Below are 21,803 nucleotides of genomic sequence, written 5' to 3' on the forward strand. Positions count from 1 at the left end.
ATCTGTGTCAACTAGATGTGCATAATGCTTTTCTCCAAGGTGATCTAGATGATGAACTATATATGAAGCTACCTCCAAATTTTCAAGTTAAGGGGGAGTCACCTAATGGAAACAAAGAGATGGTATGTCGATTACATAAGTCTCTCTATGACCTCAAGCAGGCCTCTTGACAATGGCACTCAAGATTTTCTGTTGCTCTCATTGCTATTGGCTTCAATCCATCAAAATTTGACTACTTATTCATAAGAAATGATGAGCATGGCTTCACAGCTTTATTGGTCTATATAGATGACATTGTAGTAGGAAGCTCTAGCTTAGCATCCATTGACAGTGTCAAGAAACACTTGCACTCACAATTTTGAACTCAAAGATTTAGGGCCTTTAAAGTATTTCTTGGGGCTGGAAATAGTAAAATCAGTTGTTGGTATTCATTTGTGTCAAAGAAAAATCTGCCCTCGAAAATCTTGAGGATGCTGGATTCCTAAGCTGCAAATCAGCCTCAACTCCAATAGAAATCAATCACAAGGCCAGATATCACATATATTGTGAATCTCTTAAGCCAATTCATGGATAAACCAGCACAGTCTCACTTGCATGTAGCTCATAGAATTTGAAGTATTTAAAGGGCTCCATTGGGAAAGGCATTTTCTTCACAAGTCAATCCCCTTTACACCTCAAGGCTTTTAGTGATTCAGACTGGGCAGCTTGTCTAGAGACCAGGAGGTCAATTGCTGGGTTTTGTGTATTCATTGGGGACTCCTTAATTAGCTAGAAATTGAAGAAACAAGCTACTGTTTCTCGCTTATATGCTGAAATAGAATACCGGGCCTTAGCTCAAACCAATTGTGAGATCATCTGGTTGATATCTCTACTAAAGGACTTCAACACTCATCATTCTCAACCTGCCCTCCTATATTGTGATAGTCAAGCAGCTCTCCATCTCACCAAAAAGCGTATTTTTCATGATAAAACTAAACATATAGAGTTGGACTGTCACTTTGTTAGAGAAAAGGTTCTAAATGGAGTCATCACACTAGTGCACATCAATACCAAGTTCCAACTTGAAGATATGTTCACCTAAGCTTTAACAGCTACTACATTCCATTTTCTGCTTTCCAAGATGGGCACATTAAATATACATGTCCATCTTGAGGGGGAGTCTCAAGAATTGCATAATATGATGACCAAGCATCATCATGGTTCATGCACTACAGCCTCAACATAGAAGACAATATCCCCATGCCTGCTACCTGAGATCACCTAGAGCACAATAGAGCTGCAAAGTAGCATGTTCCTCATAGTACAACAGAACAACCATTACCATTGCACAACACAACATAGCAGAATTAGTTAGGATTTTGTCTTTTACTCTTTCACACTTTCTCCTCTGCACATAACCCAAGATCCCTCAAATTGTATAGGAATTGGTTAGTCTTTAGTGCTGTACTATTGCAGCTTTATTTCTGAGGGATGTATATATATTTTTTTATAGTTCTTCTTTGTATTCGATTATTCATTTTTGTGAATGAAATCAACTTCAGTCTTTTTCCTTCCCTGTCATTCTTCCTTAATCCCTAACAATCTATATACTGTTTGGAAAATATATTGAATACTAGTTTAATAAAAAAAAAATCAAGAATTTTCAAATTGATGGGGGATGAGAGTTTGCTAACACCTAGTTTAAATCTCATTTACAGCAACAATGTATTCTTCACTATTTTTCCTATCCACATACTCCTGAACAAGATAATGTGGTAGAACATCGTCATCGTACCATTCGTGAACTCGGTATGATCATATTTTTCCACAATGATGTTCCAAAAACGCTTCTGGGTTGAAGCCTTTGCCACTGCCACCTTTTTGATTAATCGAATCCTCTCCATCACCCTTGATTTACATCCTCCTTTCTCTATACTCTACGAGACCTACCCCGACTAAAGTTCCTTGCGTGTTTTTGGATCCAAATACTATCCCTATACTTGGGATACCAAACAAAATAAGTTTGACCCAAAAATCTTACTGTATGTCTTTATGGGCTTAAATGATAAGCATCGTGGGTACAAATACTACCACCCTCCTTCTTGTCAAACCTTCATTTCATGACATGTATCCATACCAACATGGGAACCTTCACATGCCTCAACTCAATGAGCCGATTCTCTTAACTTTTGACATTTGGATTACCCCCTTCCTCTACTTCCCCTATACCTGCGACCACCACACCCGAGGTCGCTGTCACCACTCCATTCAATGATCTACCTCTTCCGCTAGCACATCCAACGACCTCTTCACATTCCCTTTCCCCTACGACCACTACAAGTGACTCTACTTCCATTGCCTTACCCAACTTCGATACATCGACCACTACCCACACACATTATTGCTCTCCCCACACCCTCTCTAGTATCATTTGAACACACCAAAATTACACGCTCCAAAATTGGCATTCGCAATCCCAAGCCCAAATATGTTAATCTTTATGATCTCACTACTACACCCAAAGAGCCCAAAACAGTCTGCTCTACTCTCAATGATCTAGGTTAGTCTCAAACAATGCATGATGAGTTACAAACCTTGCATGACAATAGTATATGGACTCTTGTCTCTCGTGAGCCTCACATGTCTATCATAGGTTGCAAAATGGGTTTTTAAAACCCAACTTGGAGCTGATAGCACTCTTGATCGTCTGAAAGCTCGCTTAATTGCTAAAGGCTTTAATAAGGTAAATGACATCAACTACCATGAAACCTTCTTACTTACTTATGGCTCTATTTGTAACACTACTGATTCCACTTTATTTATTTTTCATTGCTCTTGTGGTTCTCTTACTTTATTACTGTATGTTGATGATATTTTATTAATTGGTTCATTTCTTACTGATCTTCATGAGTTCATTTCGACTTTTTGCAATCAATCTGCCATGAAAGACCGTGGCCCCCTCTACTATTTTCTTGGCATTCAAATAATCTCAACATCTAATGGGCTTATCTTGTTTCAAATGAACGGCTATAAGCCCATGAGTACTCCCATGATGCCCAAGAGTAAAGGCCTTACCTCAATAACCCTTTTTCCTAACCCAGCTCACTATCGTACCATAGTCAGTGCTCTTCAATACCTCACTCTTACTCGTTCAGAAATATCTTATTGTGCTTACTATGTTTCTCAGTTTATACATTTCCCAATAGAGGCTCATTATAAAGTGGTCAAACGAATACTACAATATTTACAAGGTACTGTTAATCTTGGCTTACATGTTAGTTCAAACTTTTCATTTGATCTATATGCATTTTCAAAAGCAGATTGGATAGGTTGTCCTCTCAATAGGCATCCCATCATTGGGAATTGTGTTTTCCTCGAATGGAATTGCATCTTCTAGTCTACCAAGAAGCAACATAAAGTAGATTGGGCATATTGTCCTCTCACTATGATTTATTATTAATTGATAATATATATTATTTTATATTTTATATGGTCAATAATAATAAATTAGATGAAAATTACATCTTTGCAATGAATGTTATGCACATGAGTAACACGTACAATGAATTTTCATTAGATTTAACGTTGCTGGTAGACGAAAAGGGAGATTGAGAAGTTTTAAAAATTCGAGGGTCCACTTTAATGTAATTAGTAGTTTCAAAGGTACATTGTGAATTGAGTGAAAGTTCGAGAGGGTAAAGTGTAATTAACCCATTCCCAAATATAAACGCATTTCTTTGTTAAACGAAATTATTCTAATTATGACCTATCTATTATACTATATTTTATAAAATTCGACATATATTTTTCTAATTATATATTACACTAAAATAAAAAATTCCAATAGATAATTATATATATTAAAAATGTGGTAGTTAGCGTTATTGTAGCGGGACTTTAGAGGCAGTTGAAACTTTATAGCAGATCAACTATAGCGGTACTATATTGTTACTGTAGCATTACTGTAGGGATGGTTGAAATATTAGAGATGAGATAATATTTTGTATTCTGCCGTGTGGATAGGCATATGAAAGATGAAGTACAACTCAGATGAGATATGTCATTTGGGCATCCAAACCAGCCCTTAGTTTGTTAGTTTGTCCGCCCAATTTGATGACCTGACCCGAGAAGGATGTATTATGGTTTTTTGACAAATTTACAAGGAGGCTTGGGCCGATAAGCGAAAGTCGAAGTGAAAGTTCGCTCGATGTTCGTGCGAAATATTGCTTGAGCGAAGATCAGGTAGAAAGCTCGCTCAACATATCACTCGAACGAACATAGACAAAGGGTTCGCTCAAGGCCGCTCAACATTCTACTCGAGCGAATAATGCAGAGAAGTAAAAATTAAGATTTTTACCGTATGACAATATAAATATGTACTTAATGAATAATATAGTACTATTTATATTGTCAGTTTTGCACAAGGGATGGACACATAGACTGAAGATAGGACATGCTAGCAACAGGAGGTGGGATCAGTCTCCCAGATCAGAGATGAAGGCCTTTGCTACAGATTCTCTAATGTGTTCCAGGGTTAGTACGAGAGTAGATATTCCTAGTGCAGTTAGAGTTGAGAGTTTCCCTGTAGATATGTTGATTGAGGGTAGTGTACGTGTAAAACTGAAATTGGGTGCTACTTCAGTTGGTCTTCTAGCCTGAAGACTGGGGTTATGAGATGCAGAGATGGATGATTACATATTTGGGAGATGATGGTGATGTGTTGGCTGTAACTAGTCTCTAGATGGAATATTGTTGGGTTTGTGGAGCCTGGTTTGTTGGTGTGTTGACTCGATTTGATGACCCGACCTGACAATGATTCGTTATGGTCTTTTGATGGATTTTCAATTGAGGCTTGGGCCAATACCCTATGGGGTTTGCCCCCAGGAAAAATGTTTGGTATTGTTTTGACTTGTAGAAAGTAAGTTTGTTTGATGTTCGCTCGACATATTGTTCGAGCAAATATTAGGCAGAGAGTTCTCTCGAGGCTTACTCAACATGTCACTCGAGTAAACATCAGACAAAAGGTTCGCTTGAGGCGGGCTCGATATTCCGCTCAAGCGAATAATGCATAAAAGTATAAATTAGGATTTTCGCTGTGTGACATTAATATGTACTTAATGAACAATATAATAGGTTCTGAGTGTTCTGAATAATGAAGTTTCTCTCTAAAGTATATTTTGTGATTCCTTAGTACAATAAAATCATCTCCAACTCTGTGGACGTAGGCACGTTGCCTAACCACGTTAATATTGTATCGTCTGATTGATTTGATTTAATTTTTTTGTCATCGTTTTCACAACAAGGCTGTGGCTGAATAATTGACTGTCTTCGGAACAAGTTTTCTTTAGAAGGAGCTTTCTCCTACTTGGTGGAAGGCTTTGGCCCTTCACAAAAAGTTGGCAGGCTTATCATGAAAATTTAGGACAGTAATAGAAAAATAATACAAAACAAAAAATGCTATTATATGTTAATTGGTTTGGCATTGTTTTACACCAATAATGTGTCTGCTATGATAATAATGATTGTAATAAATAAATTTTTTCATAAAAATGAAATAAAAAAAAACCTATTTACTAGAACACTAAACACGATGCTAGCGTTGAAACATGTTATATTAGCTAGTAAATAAAAGTAATGGCGTTTTTAATTATTTTTATAACTGTAATATGTTTCAAGATATGTAATGGATAAACACACTATTTACAATCTTGTAAACAATAGAATTTCCTAAAATAAAGCCAAAGTTGAGTTTAATGACATATGTTGAAGTGACATATTTTAATTGTTGTTCATTTAAGTGATTGATATATGAACTGTTTTAAAGGTGTCACACCATCATATATTACTAGGCCTGAGCCTGCTACCCGCCCTATCGAGTAGGTAGTCGGCCATCCTGACTCCCGCCTGCTGGAAAAAAGTTGAATATATGATGGAAGAACGGAGTCTTTATGACCAACTACTTATTATATAGGAAAGCCTTTTATCATGAAATCAATTGATCAAGTTGATAAAATGCATGGACGTTCTAGCAGACATGTCCATATAGGGCTTTGATTATTTGTAACCTCAACTACTAATTTTGATTATTAATATGAATGTGAAACAATTTATCTCATTAAAATTTCACATTGAGTTTTTTAATATATGCATCCCATAATTAATCCAAGAAAATAGGATAACTTTGGGGGTAGGGGGGGATTTTTGGCACCGCACCTTGGTACCACCTTATCCCTTTCCCGCTCACATTCGTTAAATCGACGGGCGGATTTTTGCTATTTTCACCCGTAAACCCATAATAAATGCAACAAAGATGCTCGGCCAAAAAAATGACGAAGAAGATGAGAATAGAGAGAACAGATGCTCGATGGCCACAAAAATAGAAGCTTCGTCACGAAAACTTCATGAAAACGACGAAGAAGAAAAAAAAGAAAAAAAGAAAGAACAAGAGAAGAGATTATTGGAGTTAGGGTCATGATGAATCCACCATTTGTGGTTATAACAAAAAAAAATAAAGAACGATGAAGAACAGAAGAGATGAAGAGGGAAGAAGAAATGAGAGGAGGTGGATACTTGATAGCACATAAAAGAGGGGAAGAATAGATAGTTTTATAATTGTAATTTTAGAATAAGAATTGTAATTTACTGATATGACGGGCGGGTATGTAACAGGCAGATCTTGCCTTCAACTTGCCCCCACCCGTTTCACTTAAAATTCTAAAAGAACTCGCCTACCAGGCTACCTTGCCTGGGTAATGGGTAACCCGAGTCCTATATATGGCTGGAATCACGAAATTTAAGATAAAACGTAAAAGTTGCTCTTTCATAAAACGAAAAAAAAGGATTGTGTTCTTAATAATATATGGTGTTTAGATTTTCTTTTATGATAATTTCAATTAATGACTATTTTAAAATTTTGGTTTAACAATTTAAAGATCATGAAAACATCAAGAAAAATAACAATCATAAAATTGAATATTAAGTTTTTAATTTTCAAATTTCTCTATAGATTATCTTTGACATTTATATTCTCGATATATAAATACTTAATAATTTTTCTATAGATAATCTTTGACATTTATATTCTCGAAATATAGATACTTAATATTTTCACGACGAGTTCTTCTACTCATCATCTTTATACTATATATTTGTTAATAAAAAAAATAAAAGAATAAAAGTAAACGTAAATGTATAGGAGAAAAGCTCAGAAACGGTCGGGTGTCTTAACTCATATTCACACCAGCCAATAGGGACATAACTTGTAGCAGGTGTATTTGTCTGACAATGAACCCCACCTTATTGTAAAAAAGCTTAGACTTTCCCTCTTCTCTCCATGATTCTCCCTCCCCTTTCGATTCCCTCTTCTGACTTCTTTCCCTATTCTCCCCCCGATTCTTCATTTATTCTGCTTATCCTCTCCCTGATTCTACCTTTCTTTTTTTGTTCTGCTCTTTCGTTTCTTCTTTCCTGTTGTGTTCCTTTTTCTATAGTCGGTTCGTTTTTGGTTCTTCTACAGTCGGTTCTTCCGATTCCACATGTTTTAAAACACATGTTAAAAGGATTTATATATCTGTAGAGGATAATTATTATCCATTTTCTGGACCACCAAAACACAACATGGTAATTTGTCATGAACCTGCGTAAATACTTGTTGTGATGAACCTGATAAATGATTACTGTGATGTAATGGTGAATGCTTGTTGTGATGTAATGAGGAAATGTTAGATTGTTGGGTTGGTTTGTTGTATTAAGAAATGGAAATGGATGCAAGATGTTTGATAAAATGCTCAAATGAGCTGATTTGTATGATCCTGATCAACTACTATGGAATAACAACTACCCTAAAACATCAAATGGCCTGCTCACTCTACAATCACCCAAGAATGATGAAACTGAACACTTTTTGACAAAGAAAGAATTTTGTTGTCTGCACGCAATGCCAAGACTACTTTTCCCCTTCTTTTATGCTTCCATTTAATTTCTTTAAGGTGTGCTGCATCAACCTGGTAAATCTTATCGTGTTTGGTCTCTCTAATCATTATTTTTGGCTATATTTTTTTCATCTTGTAGAACTCGGTGGTAAAAAGGTTTCAGGGGAAGAGGCGGACAATTTTTTTCAGAGAGAGGCAGGGGAGGAGGCTGACAGGAGTGGGGGGCGGAGGAGAGAGGAGATAAAACTGGAGAAGAGAGGAGTAGTGGTCTTGGGTGCAGTCTTGAAAAGTAGTAATCTTCTACATGCGGCTCTATTTACAATATTATTAAAAGAAAGCCGCTTTGCAGCGGTCCATCCGAAAGTAAGCCATTAACAGCCCTCTAATAATACTCTGCCACGTCAGAAATTCTACATAAATCACAATAAAATCATTACACTGGATAATGAAACACATCTTCCCCTCACCCCTCGTTCCGAAATCAATTGAAAGTTGAGCCCCTCATTCAGAATTTCACTGCCAAAGAGCACCATGTCCCCTTCGCAACACTTTTACCAGCTTCTTTGTTTTTCTATTTTTCGCCGAAATCCATAGATAAGCTTTCTCTTTCTTCCACAGTTCCCTCTTGAGGAGGTTCCATTGAAGAAATGAGAGAAGGTTTCTATCTATCTATCTATCTAGACGTTTGCTTCAAAAATGAGGATCATCACATGAAAGTTCCCTCCTGAGGAGATTCCACACAATTATTATTGGACACCGTCTGCTATAAAAATTTGAATTTTTGATTTTGGGGTTGGGGTCTAGTTTAAAAGTAAATATACAAGAAAAGAAAAAGAAAATTGACTCGATTTTGGGTATTGTGTTTTGTATTAATCTCGATTTGTTGGTGAGTTCCTCGTTCTTTGTTCATCGTCCTGAAACATACGAAATCGACAGAAGAATAATTAGAAAATTCATGAATAGTAAGCTTTTTCTGGGCTTCGGATCTCTAAATTTATGAGTAGAAACAAATCATTTGCATTAGAAACATTTTACCTAAAATATCTATTGAAACCATGACAACTTTCATGTTATCCATTTTATTGAAGCAAACTCCTAGTGTCTTTTACACTAGAACACTACTGAATACAAGGCCACATACCTGCTATAGCTACGATAAATAGCAAGGTCGTCAAGAGCACTCAGAGCGACACCACCTGTTACAGTAAACAAAACAAAAGACATCGTCTTTCGAGTCAATGACTTGCTGTTATCTTCATAGGTGGGCTTTGCAGATACCTCCATTCATTGGCTCACAAAGATGAAGGGTTTGCGAAGGAAGGAGATGACTCAGATGAGGGTCTGCAACACAAACTGAAAGGGGCTGCAAGGCTTTCTCCTACAATGCAATCACATTAGTGTTCCAATAGACCGCCTATGTAGCCCTCACTTATTGGTGGGCTGCTTTTTAGTAGAGGACAGACGGACCGGTTTAAAGATTATCTCTTATTAAAATTGATGAGTGGCATGTTATTATTTGCTGGTGTTTAAAATCACTTGACACCTGACCGACTCTAAGTTCTTCTCAAATGTATAGTGTAGAAATGAATGATATAATTTTTCTTTCACAATAATAAAATTTTTATTTTTTATTATTTTCCCATTCCGAAAAAAAAACTAATATTTTTCCGAGAAGCGGGTAAGACCAACAAGCAAAATAATACGTTGGAAATTCCGACTATTCGCAGAGAGAGAAATAGATTTCTCTCTCTCTCTCTCTCTCTCTCTCTCTAGAAATCTTTCTTCTCGATAGAGATATCCTTCTCTTCCATTCATTGAAAAGCCTCAGAGAGAGAGCGGCGGATCCGAATAATCTCTGGTTCATCAACGGTATGGATCAGATATTGAACAAGGTGGGCTCGTACTGGTTCAGCCAGAAGGCTAACAAGGAAATAAACTCCGTCGGTGATGATATCAACGTACGCCCGGTTCTCCCTTTCTCTAATTGAATTATGTCTTTTTTTTTTTTTTTGCTTAATTCTATTAGCATATCCGTCTGATGGAAAAGTTGTTTCTTTGTATGTTGAAGCTGTAAATTAAATCGAGGTTTTTTATGATTTCGGTTTAAGAGAATAGATGTTGAGCATTGTCTCTAATTGATTTCTTAATTGATATTGAGGGATGTAGCTTAGAATGGGTAGCAATCTTGTTAGCTTAGTTTGTGATTGCTAGCTTAATTCGGAAAGAGAAATTATAAAATCACAACTAAAAAAAAAACTTCAGCAAAAATTTTCAATAAAATATTATTTTTCAAAATTCAAAAGTTATTAAAATCAAACAAAATTCAAATAAATTCATAAAATAATGAATATTTATTACAAAGTTTTGTCAAAGTTGTAAAGTAGTTGTATATATATTTTTTATTTGAACATCAATGTGGTTTGACACATTTAAACGAACATATAAAGAAAGAATCAATAAATTTTAGTCTGGATTATGTCGAATGGCTTGGGAAAAAAAGGGTGTAATCAAGAAATTAAATCAGACTGCATTTTATATTTGCGCTTTTTTTTTTGTCCTTTTGGTTATTGCTGTTTATGTTTAAATCTATGCGTGGTGACATGGGATTTGTATGGAGACAAATAGCTAGCGATCTCTATATAATCGATTTGATCATTTTTGGGCTAAGAAGGTGTAGCGTATTTGATATTTATTCTCTTTTGATATCACAAGCAGACCCATTATCACTGCTTAGCTCTAGGGTCTGCAAATATGTTTTGATTGAAAAATTCTATTTGCAGTCCTATGTGAGGGACTGCGTGTGCAGTTTCATTAATGAATGAGTGTAAAAGGGAAAAGAAATTATTTTAAAAATGATATTATTGTAATTTTAAATTTCTTTTAAACATAACTGTATGAGCTTGCATGAGCAATCCCCATTTGGGGACTGTATGTAGACTAACTCGTTTTGATTTGCATACATGCACTTTGGAATGTGAGTTTCTTTTTCTTTCTTTCTTTTTATTTAACTTCATGCTTTTCTAGTTATGAAAATGATGCTAGATTTGATAATTTTTGTTTGATTCAATAAATAATATTCGTAAATGGATAATCTGGCATTACATTAATAGCGTAATAATTATGTAAGATGGTTGAAGTTGAGTATAAACATGATAATGAAGCGATACACAAGCTTCCTTAAACCAAGGTTGAGCTTCTTTAGAATTATATCAAGAATGATATATACTTATATCAAGGTTTTAGTTAAAGACAGTTATCAATTGTAACACTCCAATGGAAGGCCCAAACCACATAGCCTATATTCTAAAAGGACTAGTTAATGATACAATTGGAGCTCCATTAGAATCTTATAATGAGCAATAACTTCTCCTTCCAAATAATGTGAGATTCCATACACCACCTACCATTATTCTTATCATATGGGGGTATCACAATCTCCCCTCCCTTAAATTTCCGACGTCCTCATTGGGCCAGTCTATCGTAGGTGGCACGGAAGGTCTCAATGGTTGGGATAGACTCTGATACCATTTGTAACACCTCATTAGAAAGCTCAAACCATATGGCCTATACTCCAAAAGAACTAGTTAATAATACAATTGAAGATCCATTGGAACTTTATAAAGAGCAATAATTTCTCATTCTCAAGTAATGTGGGATTTCATACACCATCTACCCTTATCCTTATCATATGGGGTATCATATCAATACACTCGCATTTTATCCACCCGTGGTTTGGGTGGTCTAGAAAGTTGCATATTACCCACACAAGGGCTGATTGTATATGGTTTTGGTTCTTGAGCTTAATGTATTTAGGGGTACCAAGGATGCTGTTGTGTGTGCAAGTTTTTGTTGTGTGGATAATTTGGTGCTAGAAGCTTTAAAGAATGTGAGTGAAGTAGAAACTTTTAAATCACATATTCGCAACCTGATCTCAATAAAAATCAATCAACCGAAAGGTATTGTTGTATTTGTAATGTGCTTAAACATATGGCCATTTGCATATAGCCTCCTACTTCTGTACTAAACTGGCATTGTTTAATTATTTTTCCACGTAGATCTTACTGACATTTTTGCCACTCTAATCAGTCATTGTCATCCAGCATTGAAGGTGGAGCCAAATGGTTGGTTAATAAAGTCAAAGGTTTGTGTTTGCTGCATTTTGTTTCTCTTTCAACAGTATTGCTTTGCATGTGAAAGAAATTTATTTATTCCCATTCCATAAATATATTCCCTTAATTTGCTTCAAACCTCATTACTAAAATACTGGATAACTGTAGGCACTTGTATGATAATGAACTGTGGTGTTTAGTTTATCACTTAGAACGGTATCTATTGTGTGCCAAGTTCAACTCTTTAGTAAGTTTAATATTTTGTACGTCAAACAAGATTTTCTTTCTTGGAAATTGTAATGAGTTGAGAACACCAAAGGTGAGAACACAACACTATATTTAATTTTGTCTATACAGGAAAAATGCAAAAGCCATTGCCAGAGCTGCTAAAGGAGTATGACATGGCAGTAGGGATCTTCCCTCGCGATGCTACCAACTATGAGTTCAATGAAGAGACAGGAAAGCTTACAGTCTTTGTACCGGCAGTTTGTGAAGTGGGCTACAAGGACTCATCTGTTTTGCGCTTTTCCACCACTATTACTGGGTATCTGGAGAAAGGAAAGCTAGTTGATATAGAGGGGATGAAGACAAAGGTGATGATATGGGTAAAAGTGAGCTGTATCTCATCTGATGGATCGAAGCTACATGTCACGGCTGGGATGAAGAAAACCAGGAGCAGAGAGGCTTATGAGGTTCTTAGAGATGGTGTAACTGTAGAAAAGTTCTAAAGCAGGATGCTTTTGATCAGTTTATATATCCACACCTGTAATTCCCCTTGTAGTGCTTGGACCGGCTTGTCTGCTCCATGATTGGGTATTGTAATGACCAAGACCAGTTGAATGATTGAATCACATGTTAAATGTTCCCTGCTATGTTATCTTTTTTAATGGTCGAAGTCACAGTGTTTGTTTTCTTGGGCTTTTCAAAGAGATGCGATTTCCTCTGGGTAATAAAGGGGCTATGCTATTTGAAAGAGTTATGTTAAATATAACCTCGTGGCGTATAAGTTTGGTATATATTTTTTTTTTGGAAAAGTCTACTTACAACCGGTTTGGGGAACCGGCGCGAAACCGTGTCTTACGTGGCACAAAACGGCGTCGTTTGCATTTTGAAAATGAAATCGTTTCCTGCATATTTCACTTTCACATTTTCCTTCACTTTCTCCTGCTCGATCCAGACCCTTCTCCCCATTCCCATTGTCTTCCCCACGAGCTTTGTTCCGCTCTGCTTCGGTCAACGTCGAAAGGAGTAAGGGCTTTCGGATTTCACTTTCTCCTGCTCGATCCAGACCCATCTTCTTCCCCTGGAAGGCTTCCTTCTGCTCTGGTTCGGTCAACGTCGAAACAAGTAAGGGGCTTCCGGATTTCACTTTCTCCCACTAGATCCAGACCCATCGTCTTCCCCAGGAAGGCTTCTTGGTCTTCTCCACCAGAACCCACTTGGTCTTCTCCACCAGAGCCACGAAGCCGATTTGTCTTCTCCACCATATCTGTAATCATGGTTTTCATTTTGCTGTGTGTTTGTTATGGACTTACTGCAGTGAAAAGGTAAAACAATGGCAGGGTATGGAAATATTACGTAAACACAGGAAGGTGATGAAAATGGAAATGCCCAATTCTTCTCTCCTTCTCATTTGCCCTAGCCCCTTCGATATTCTTCTTCCCAAATAAAGGTCCCACCTTTTTTCTTCTCCTTCCATCGTACTCCCCATCAGAACCCTAACAGTGTTCTTATTCGGGTTTCTTGCATTTTGTATATGCATGTATTTTACATTGTAATACTCTGTATCTTAATAATTGATATCGTTCAAATTTTCTTTTAGCATATTTTTTCAGTAATCAAAAGTTTGTTAAAGAACACAAAAGGCTTAGGTGATTTTTTTTTTCGTTTAAATTTCAACTAGAATTGCTTTGGTCACCTGCTGCATAACTTTGGATTTTCTTTATGACTTTTTGTAGAATAAGACAGTGTCTGTGTTTGAGACTACTATTCGCGTTCTTGGAGATTTACTCTCTGCTCATTTTATTGCAAGTGATTATGCTACGGTATTGGTTATGCATGTACCTTTACGAATTATTTTTATTACAATTTATGATTTTTTTTTAGTTAAAGCATTGGTTTTCCAGAAAAAGTATTGATGTGCTTTAGATCGACCTAAAAGGATTTAATTAGAAGGATTTATGAAAGAGGTTATTGATGCAACTTATGTGCATTTTACTTTCCATGCTGACATTTGTGACTTCTCTTGATAAATTATACTTGATGTGTAGAATATGTAGATCAATTATATGGTCTGTTTTTTATGGATTTTTTTTTTTAACTACTGATTTTATCATTTAAAAGTTGGATTGAAGGCAATGATAACCAATGAACCTTCAGATACCACAACCATTTTTCATAAATGTGAAGACATCACATAAAAACAAGTTTATTTTCTTTAGTGTTAGTTAGGAAAAGAATTGGAACACTCTTGTTATTAATAATGTAAAATGCTCATAATTCTTTAGTTTTAGCCCCTCTTTATTTGTTCTATTCTACAAATTGCCACATGCCCTATGTACCATTGATCATATGAGGTTTTTATACTTCAGTTTTAGGCCCTTTTTATTCTTTCTGTTCTATTCTTCTGCAGGTTTTTAGCTTGTTCTTTGTAATAGTTTCATTGCTTTTGAGAGCCTTGCTCTAGCATTGCTTAAAGGTATGCATTGCTCCAAATGTTGCACTTTATACATTTTCCTCTACTTCCCTGAATTGTTTGGTTACACTGCATAACATATATACTTTTGTGGCCTTCATCCAGGTGAAATCTAGAAGAGAGAGATTTTACTATCGAATAGAAATGATGGGGTTCTGAAGGAGTTGGTGCTTCTGGAGCAATAAATTGAAATAAGGCATTTACGCACACTACTCCGGCTGTATTGGGCTTTTCTAGTTGTTGTATCATGTTACTTAATAGTATCTAATTGATTTCAGAACTTAGTTTGTAAATACATAACTTAAGTCTGTGTTTCTGACTTATGTAAATCCAAAACAATGTGGTTGGTTTTTAAAGCCTTGGTGAAGGCAACCATTGAAATGAATATAAATCTAGCTTTTTACCACCTCTTATTTCCAGTAGTTCTTGTGCATTAAACATGTCAACATGCCAACAGATTTATGCATGCCAACATGCCAACAGATTTTCAGCAGTTATAGCTTTTAACATGCCAATAGATTTACGCATTAAAAATGCAATCAATAAAATGCAATCAAAAGCCACTCATTTGAAATGCAATTTGCCTAGCAATAAAATGCAATCTACTTTTAACACGCATTAAGTTACTACCATCCACAGCAAACCATTATAAAATCTATGAAATAAAATCTATGAAATAAATCCATGAATTACATTCAATACAAAATCCATGAATTACATTCAAACCACAAAAAACCCATTACAAAATTACAAATTCCAAATCCATGAATTACATTGAATACACAACAAACCCATTACAAAATCTATGAATTACATTGGATTTACATCCATGAATTAAATTAAATACACAACAAACCCATTACAAAATTCATGAATTACATCCATGAATTACATTGGATTTACATCCATGAATTATATTAAATACACAACAAACCCATTACAAAATCCATGAATTACATTCAATACACAAAATCCATGAATTACATCCATGAAAATAGAGGTTTCTTATTTCCTCAGCACGTACAGAGTTGCCCTGGTCCTCCTCCAATGATGCCCATGTCATCCAGGTTACATAACTTTGTGAATTTATATTCAACGAGAACTTAAATAATCTTCTGGCTGCTGATAAATTACGAAGCCTCTATTCAAGAACACCCCAAGCCTGCAATGATTTTTATTCTAGTAAGTTGTAATAATAATAAAATAGTTTGCAATCTCATAGAGCTACTACACTAAGCCAAACCAAATAGAACGTTTTGTTGCTACAACATCACACGACATGTTCATTACTTGAACACATCGAGCAGCACTTTCACTAGTTGAGTTGATTGACAGGGCTATTTGGTACAATTCCCTTGCCTTTGCGACGTTTCCTTCTTTCCATTCCATCCATCCCCACGCCTAAACAGCCACAAATCCTAATCATTAAATTAGTTTTCCAGTGGTTCACAAAGTGCTTGAAAAGAAATGGATGGACGCGATTTCTTGTGCTAAATCATTATAACGCACGAAGAAATCAAAATACAAGAACTACTAACAATCAGAATGGGAAAATATAGATTAAAATAATCTGCATCACCATCAGAGGCAGCTGCTCCCTCTTAGCTTGTCTAAGATTAAAATTATAGTACTTATAAAACCCCAAATTTCCACCATTTTAATGCGGTCTGTAATAACTGTCAGTGCAAGAAATTTGGTACTTGACAGAGCCCCAAAATAGAAATATTTCATCCAAGGAACGTAAAAATCCAAGATCCCAAGCAGAAACATGCACCACCACAACACAGAATGTATTATAAATTACCTGAAGCTAGCCACGGAGACACCCACACAACACAGATTTGGACGAGACACCCACAGAGATGGAAGAAACACCCACACGAAACTACTTATTCGGAGACACCCACAGAGATGGACGACACCCACGGAGACAGCCACACAAGATGCAGCGTCGCAGACCCAACAATGCGCAGGCGGAGACAGCCACACAAGAAGCAGCGTCGCAGACCCCAGTTTTGATTTTGTCTGAATAAGACAATGAGAAATCTGAAATTTTTACTCCCTCCATTTCATTTCACTTTTTCTTTTTCTTTTTCTTTTTTTTTTTAAATAAATTAGCAGCTGACGTGGCAGTACCACGTCAGCCGATTCCGCGCCGATTCCGCAACGGCGGTTGCAAGCAGAAGAACTGTTTTTTTTTTGGGAAAAGAAATTATGATTCGTTACAAAAAGAATAATTTTTTCAGTGGATCCCACTTTTCTCCAGCTTGAGGTTGCATCTCCCAAGTTTGTACAGTTATTTTTCTTCTTTTAAATAGACCACTCTCAACGAATTAATTAAAATTAAAAGATATTTTTTTATAAATATAAGATAAATTTAACTTTTGACTATTTCATTCATATAAATTTATATATTAGAATAGTTATTTTTTAATTATCTAATAATAAAATAATATAAGATAAATTTGATTTTAGTAATTCACATCAAATCTCCACACTAGATAATGAATAATTATTAATTTCAAAAATATTTAATTTTTTAATTATTAATTTATTTTATTTTATCATATTTTACTATTATATCTATTATATATTAATTACTAATCATATTCTTATTAAATTAATATATCACTAACTCAAATTAATATATCAATAGTGATAAAATATGTGATAAAGAAAGGAAGAGATATAATTAATAAAATATGTATTTAATATATATACAGTAACCTTCAAGCAGGTGCAGGAGACGGTTGATTTTTACACCCCTTAAGATATAGAATGATTTTATTCATCATTCTCACACACCAAATATCATATTTTTTTTTCTCTTACTAAATATGTGATATATAGATGATTAGTATAAGAATTCAATTAATTTAAAAAGAATAAAATAAAAAATAAAAAAAACGTGTGATACGTGAAGATGATGAATAACAAAGCTAATAGATATAAGTACTGGCTGCCACCAATGTAAACTTCAGGAATCACACATGGTATCTTGCATCTATCTATTGTAGAGGGACACTAAAAATAAAACATACCAGATCAGTTCGGAGAGTGGGAGCAATCATGGCAAAACAAAAAATAGTAATTGATGCACCAGCCGGGAATCGAACCCGGGTCTGTACCGTGGCAGGGTACTATTCTACCACTAGACCACTGGTGCTGGATATATAAATGGAATTGAAGTTTTAAGTGAGTAAATAATAACAAAGGTTGATTATTTGAGTTTTTTTCTTTGTAACATGGTGCCTTCTTGAATTAATGGAATGCAACTAGTATTCCCACCTCAATTGATATATTATGAATGTATCATATACATTCAAATCAACCAACCTTCTGGACAATGGCTGGGTTTGAGAAAATTATGTGTAACCCAAATACTGCAGGCTGAAGCTATTTCTTTCAGTAGGTCACCTAATCAAGCTGTCCGCAAATACCACGTATTTTCCCACATTAGTTTACAGAAGCGTTGATGTCACTGAGTCGATGAAGAAGGTGCATTTGATGGTGCATAATTGCAGCAGCAGGTGTATCCAAGTGCATTCTGGGAATCCATCCTTTGTTAACTAATTTTATGGTGTTGTTTGGTGGCTTGCAGGAGTGTGGCACTTCGATAAAGAATTATGGTGTTTTAAGGGTACGTTTAGATAGTGAGAAGTGTTGAGAAGTGTTGAGAATGTTTGTGAATAGTAGTGAAAAAGTAATAATAAAATATTGAATAGTAGTAAAAAGTAAGTAAAAAGTAATGAATAGTAGAAAAGTAGGTAAAAAATAATAATAAAGTAAAGAATAGGTACTCTCACTTGCCAAACACACCCAGTTCTTTGTTACAGTCTAGTAAGTATTTCATTGGATCAATGGAAGATCAACAAACATTATTTTAGTTTTATACTCAGATGCTGATATTTACAAATAATGGGTGTCTTCTTCCCCTTGGATTTTCAATTTCCTCCAAAAATGAAGCCAAACCTCTCAACAAAGCTGTAATGAGAAATGATAAGAGACTTGTCTAACAAGTTCATAATACCAATTCTCTGACATCTATATAACTCATTCAAGTTGGCCGAAAACAGAATCTCCAATTAGCACTCTTGCTTTCATTGTTCTTGCTGGCATTTGCAGGAGAAGAAGAAGAATGAAGCATCTCCCACATAACTTGTATGTCTGCATATTCCCTGCAAGACTCCATGTCCTTGTAGAGAGTTACAAGCCCTTGTCTATTCCCTGCCATTGTTATAATGAGAGACAGAGATTAGGAAACATAGATGTGAGAATTGGGCTTAATCCATTGCAAGCTTTCTAGTAGCCAAAAAAGAGTTACTTTTAACTATATATGTTGCGGGGGGTCTTACCTTTGGCCTTGCGTCTGAGATGTGAAGTGAATTTGAGAAATATACACTTAGTTGGGAAGAGAAGTGAGCGCTTGATGCATAGCCAGGCCCCCCAGCTCTCCATCTTCCCATGGCTGATCCTCCTCTACCTCCATTAAATATCTTGATCATCCTCACAATCGTTTAACTTCCCAAACAAATAAACTAATGCTAAAAGCAAAACAACAAAGCGCATCTGCCAAGCCACAAAGCAACATATGTAAAGACAGTGAGCCTGTGTGTGTGTAGGCAAATGATAGGACAAATAAAGTGATGAGTTTACGATAGAGATGAAAGTGCTGTGCTTATTAGGGAAAATGGAAATTGAGAAGGAGAGGTTGTTTGGACATAGCCTTTCCCACTTATCGTCCCCACAAATTAAAAGTCGAGAGATTCCCATTTTTTAAACATGTAGGGAAGGTGTCATGGGGCCACAGGTCAAACGGTTGGTTGCCTTTTCTCAGAGCCTTGGTGTACTTTGTCTGCACCCATCCTTCTGTGTCACACTTCATGAAAAAAAAAAATAAATTTATTTGCAAGTTCCTTATTCACACACTAAACACAACACTGATCACTGATCACTTAACATGAAAACATATAATTTTTATTTTCAATTTTTTACAACGGTCATGAATCTGATAATAAGTTGTGTTTACACATGGAATAGCTCAACTCTTATACGTGTTATCAAATTAGTGGCGATGTAAAAATTATGAAGAATGTTATGCATCAGTCACTATTCACTCTCACACTCCACACCTATAGCTTTTTCATAGAATGTATGAGTGTTCTTCATAAGATATGAGAGTGTTTTCATAATATGTGAAATGTTGAATAATAACTGATGAAAAGAATTTTATTAATCTAATAGAAGAACAGACACTTTTGTTCGAGTTAGAGCAATGGGATTCCCTTGGCATCGCTTTCAAAGCGTGCATGCTTAATCTTTTGGCCACAACTTCCAGCAGGGAGGGTTGAATTGCATGTGCGTTGCAACCGTTTTGGGTGTAAATTTCACCTGCCTCCTATCACATCTCACCAAATATATGTTAGGTTGTTTTAAATTCCTTGCGTTTCAAAGCACTTCACAAACATAATTTTTTAAGGTAAAATCGAAAAATCAAACCCCACCAAGATACCAACTTCATTCGTGGGTTTTCTTAAAGAATAATGTTATATGTATTTATAATTTTATTTATATTTTTACTTACAAAATTTATTTTGTTAGTCTTCTTTTGAAATTCAAATTTAATTATTTTCAGCATATCAATAAATGATATGTGAAGAAATACATTTTTTAGAATTTTATTACAAATCGACAACTGTTTACATTACACACTCTATACCTATAGCTTTTTTATAAAGTGTGAAATGATGAATAGTGACTAATAAAAAAAAATTTAATTTTTTGTAAGTCTTTCTTAGATATATTTTAAATATATAGGCCCTGAACAATCGCTTTTCCTTTTTCTTAAAAAAAAAAAAAAATGATTCAGGAAGCTAATCATGCAGCTTATTTATTAGATAAGGAAGGTACAAAAAGGAATAATCCTGGGAATATATAATGTGTCAACATATACCGAAAGTAGTAACAAGTTTCTTGGCACTTGACTGAGTGAGCAGTAGGGCTGCCTTCTTCTTTGAGTAAAGCTAGCGTGCCGCTTGCACGTTACCGCTGCAAGTGACCGCTAATGCAAGGTTTGGGTTTTTTCTATCTAATTTTTTTATTCACATTTTTTTATCATTTTTAAAAAATATAAAAAATATATCAATACACTAAAAATTATTTTCTTAATTATTAAATAAAAAAATATTATTATTAATTTTTTTTCATTGAGCGGTCAAATAGAGCAGTAAACTTTTTGCGGCAAAATAGAATTTTCCTTCTTCTTTTTACGACGTAGATGATTTCCTTAATTTTACGTATAGAATACAGATTTTTGTTTTGCATAGATTGCTAGGTTTTGTTGGGTTGAGGATGGCCTTGCTGATGTTAGAACAACTTCCAGCCACCAACACTGTTTCCAAACTCCAGTGAAAGATTATTTGCACAATAGAGTAAGGTCAGAGTAGTATGTATACTATGTAACACGTACATGACTCGATACTTAAGAAATCAGAGTGCACCTTAGAGAGGAGGGTTAGCAGTGATTTGGATTCAGAGATGAGTTAAGATGGGTTGAGATAGTTTATGAATAGTAGAATAAAAGTTGAATTATTTATTATATTTTGTGTAGAAATTTGTAAAAATTGTTTTAGAATTTTAAAAAGTTGAATTGTTTATTATATTTTGTGTAGAAATTTAAAGAAATTGTAATAATGAGATGAGATGAATTGAGGTGAATTTTGAATACAAACAAGGCAAGTTGGCATGTATCTATCAATTGATGTATTAAGTACTCAAGTAAACTTCCTATCACACTTTTTTACGGTAGGTTATGGATTTTTCAAGGAGTCATTCTACTTATTATCTCTATACCACACACTACACTTAATTTTTTTATTTTTTATTTTGTTTTATTATTGCTAAACTAAATAAATTATTCTACTCATCATCCATACAACACATATTTAGTAACGGAAAAAAATAAAAAATAAATAAATAAATCATGTGGGGTGTGTGAATAATGAGTAGAATTGTTATTTGACTATAACTTGACTTTTGTTCCATTTCGAACCAAACCTAAACTCCAATGAATTACAACTCAATTCAACT

General features: G+C 35.1%; 1 protein-coding gene and 1 non-coding gene across 2 annotated transcripts; one reads left to right on the plus strand and one right to left on the minus strand.

Annotated features, from left to right (window-relative positions):
* The first annotated feature begins 9,602 nt into the window (after positions 1-9,602).
* Positions 9,603-12,914, plus strand: LOC108995168 (uncharacterized protein At5g01610-like). The gene is made up of 3 exons (XM_018970671.2): positions 9,603-9,868; positions 11,997-12,051; positions 12,377-12,914. The coding sequence occupies exons 1-3, from the start codon at positions 9,782-9,784 to the stop codon at positions 12,745-12,747; spliced, it is 513 nt and encodes a 170-aa protein (XP_018826216.1). The 5' UTR covers positions 9,603-9,781; the 3' UTR covers positions 12,748-12,914.
* A 4,895-nt stretch (positions 12,915-17,809) lies between these two features.
* On the minus strand, positions 17,810-17,880 carry TRNAG-GCC. Its single transcript has one exon. It is a non-coding gene; the product is annotated as a tRNA-Gly (tRNA).
* Between the last annotated feature and the right edge of the window lie 3,923 nt (positions 17,881-21,803).

The sequence above is a fragment of the Juglans regia genome, chromosome 4, assembly GCF_001411555.2.
Source record: "Juglans regia cultivar Chandler chromosome 4, Walnut 2.0, whole genome shotgun sequence".
Classification (NCBI taxonomy): Eukaryota; Viridiplantae; Streptophyta; class Magnoliopsida; order Fagales; family Juglandaceae; genus Juglans; species Juglans regia.

Excerpts from the sequence above, each read along its gene's own strand:
- LOC108995168 (XM_018970671.2), top strand. The coding sequence starts at position 9,782 with ATGGATCAGATATTGAACAAGGTGGGCTCGTACTGGTTCAGCCAGAAG. Across the intron at positions 9,869-11,996 it reads CCGTCGGTGATGATATCAAC|TCATTGTCATCCAGCATTGA; the intron begins GTACGCCCGGTT and ends CACTCTAATCAG. Across the intron at positions 12,052-12,376 it reads GTTGGTTAATAAAGTCAAAG|GAAAAATGCAAAAGCCATTG; the intron begins GTTTGTGTTTGC and ends TTGTCTATACAG.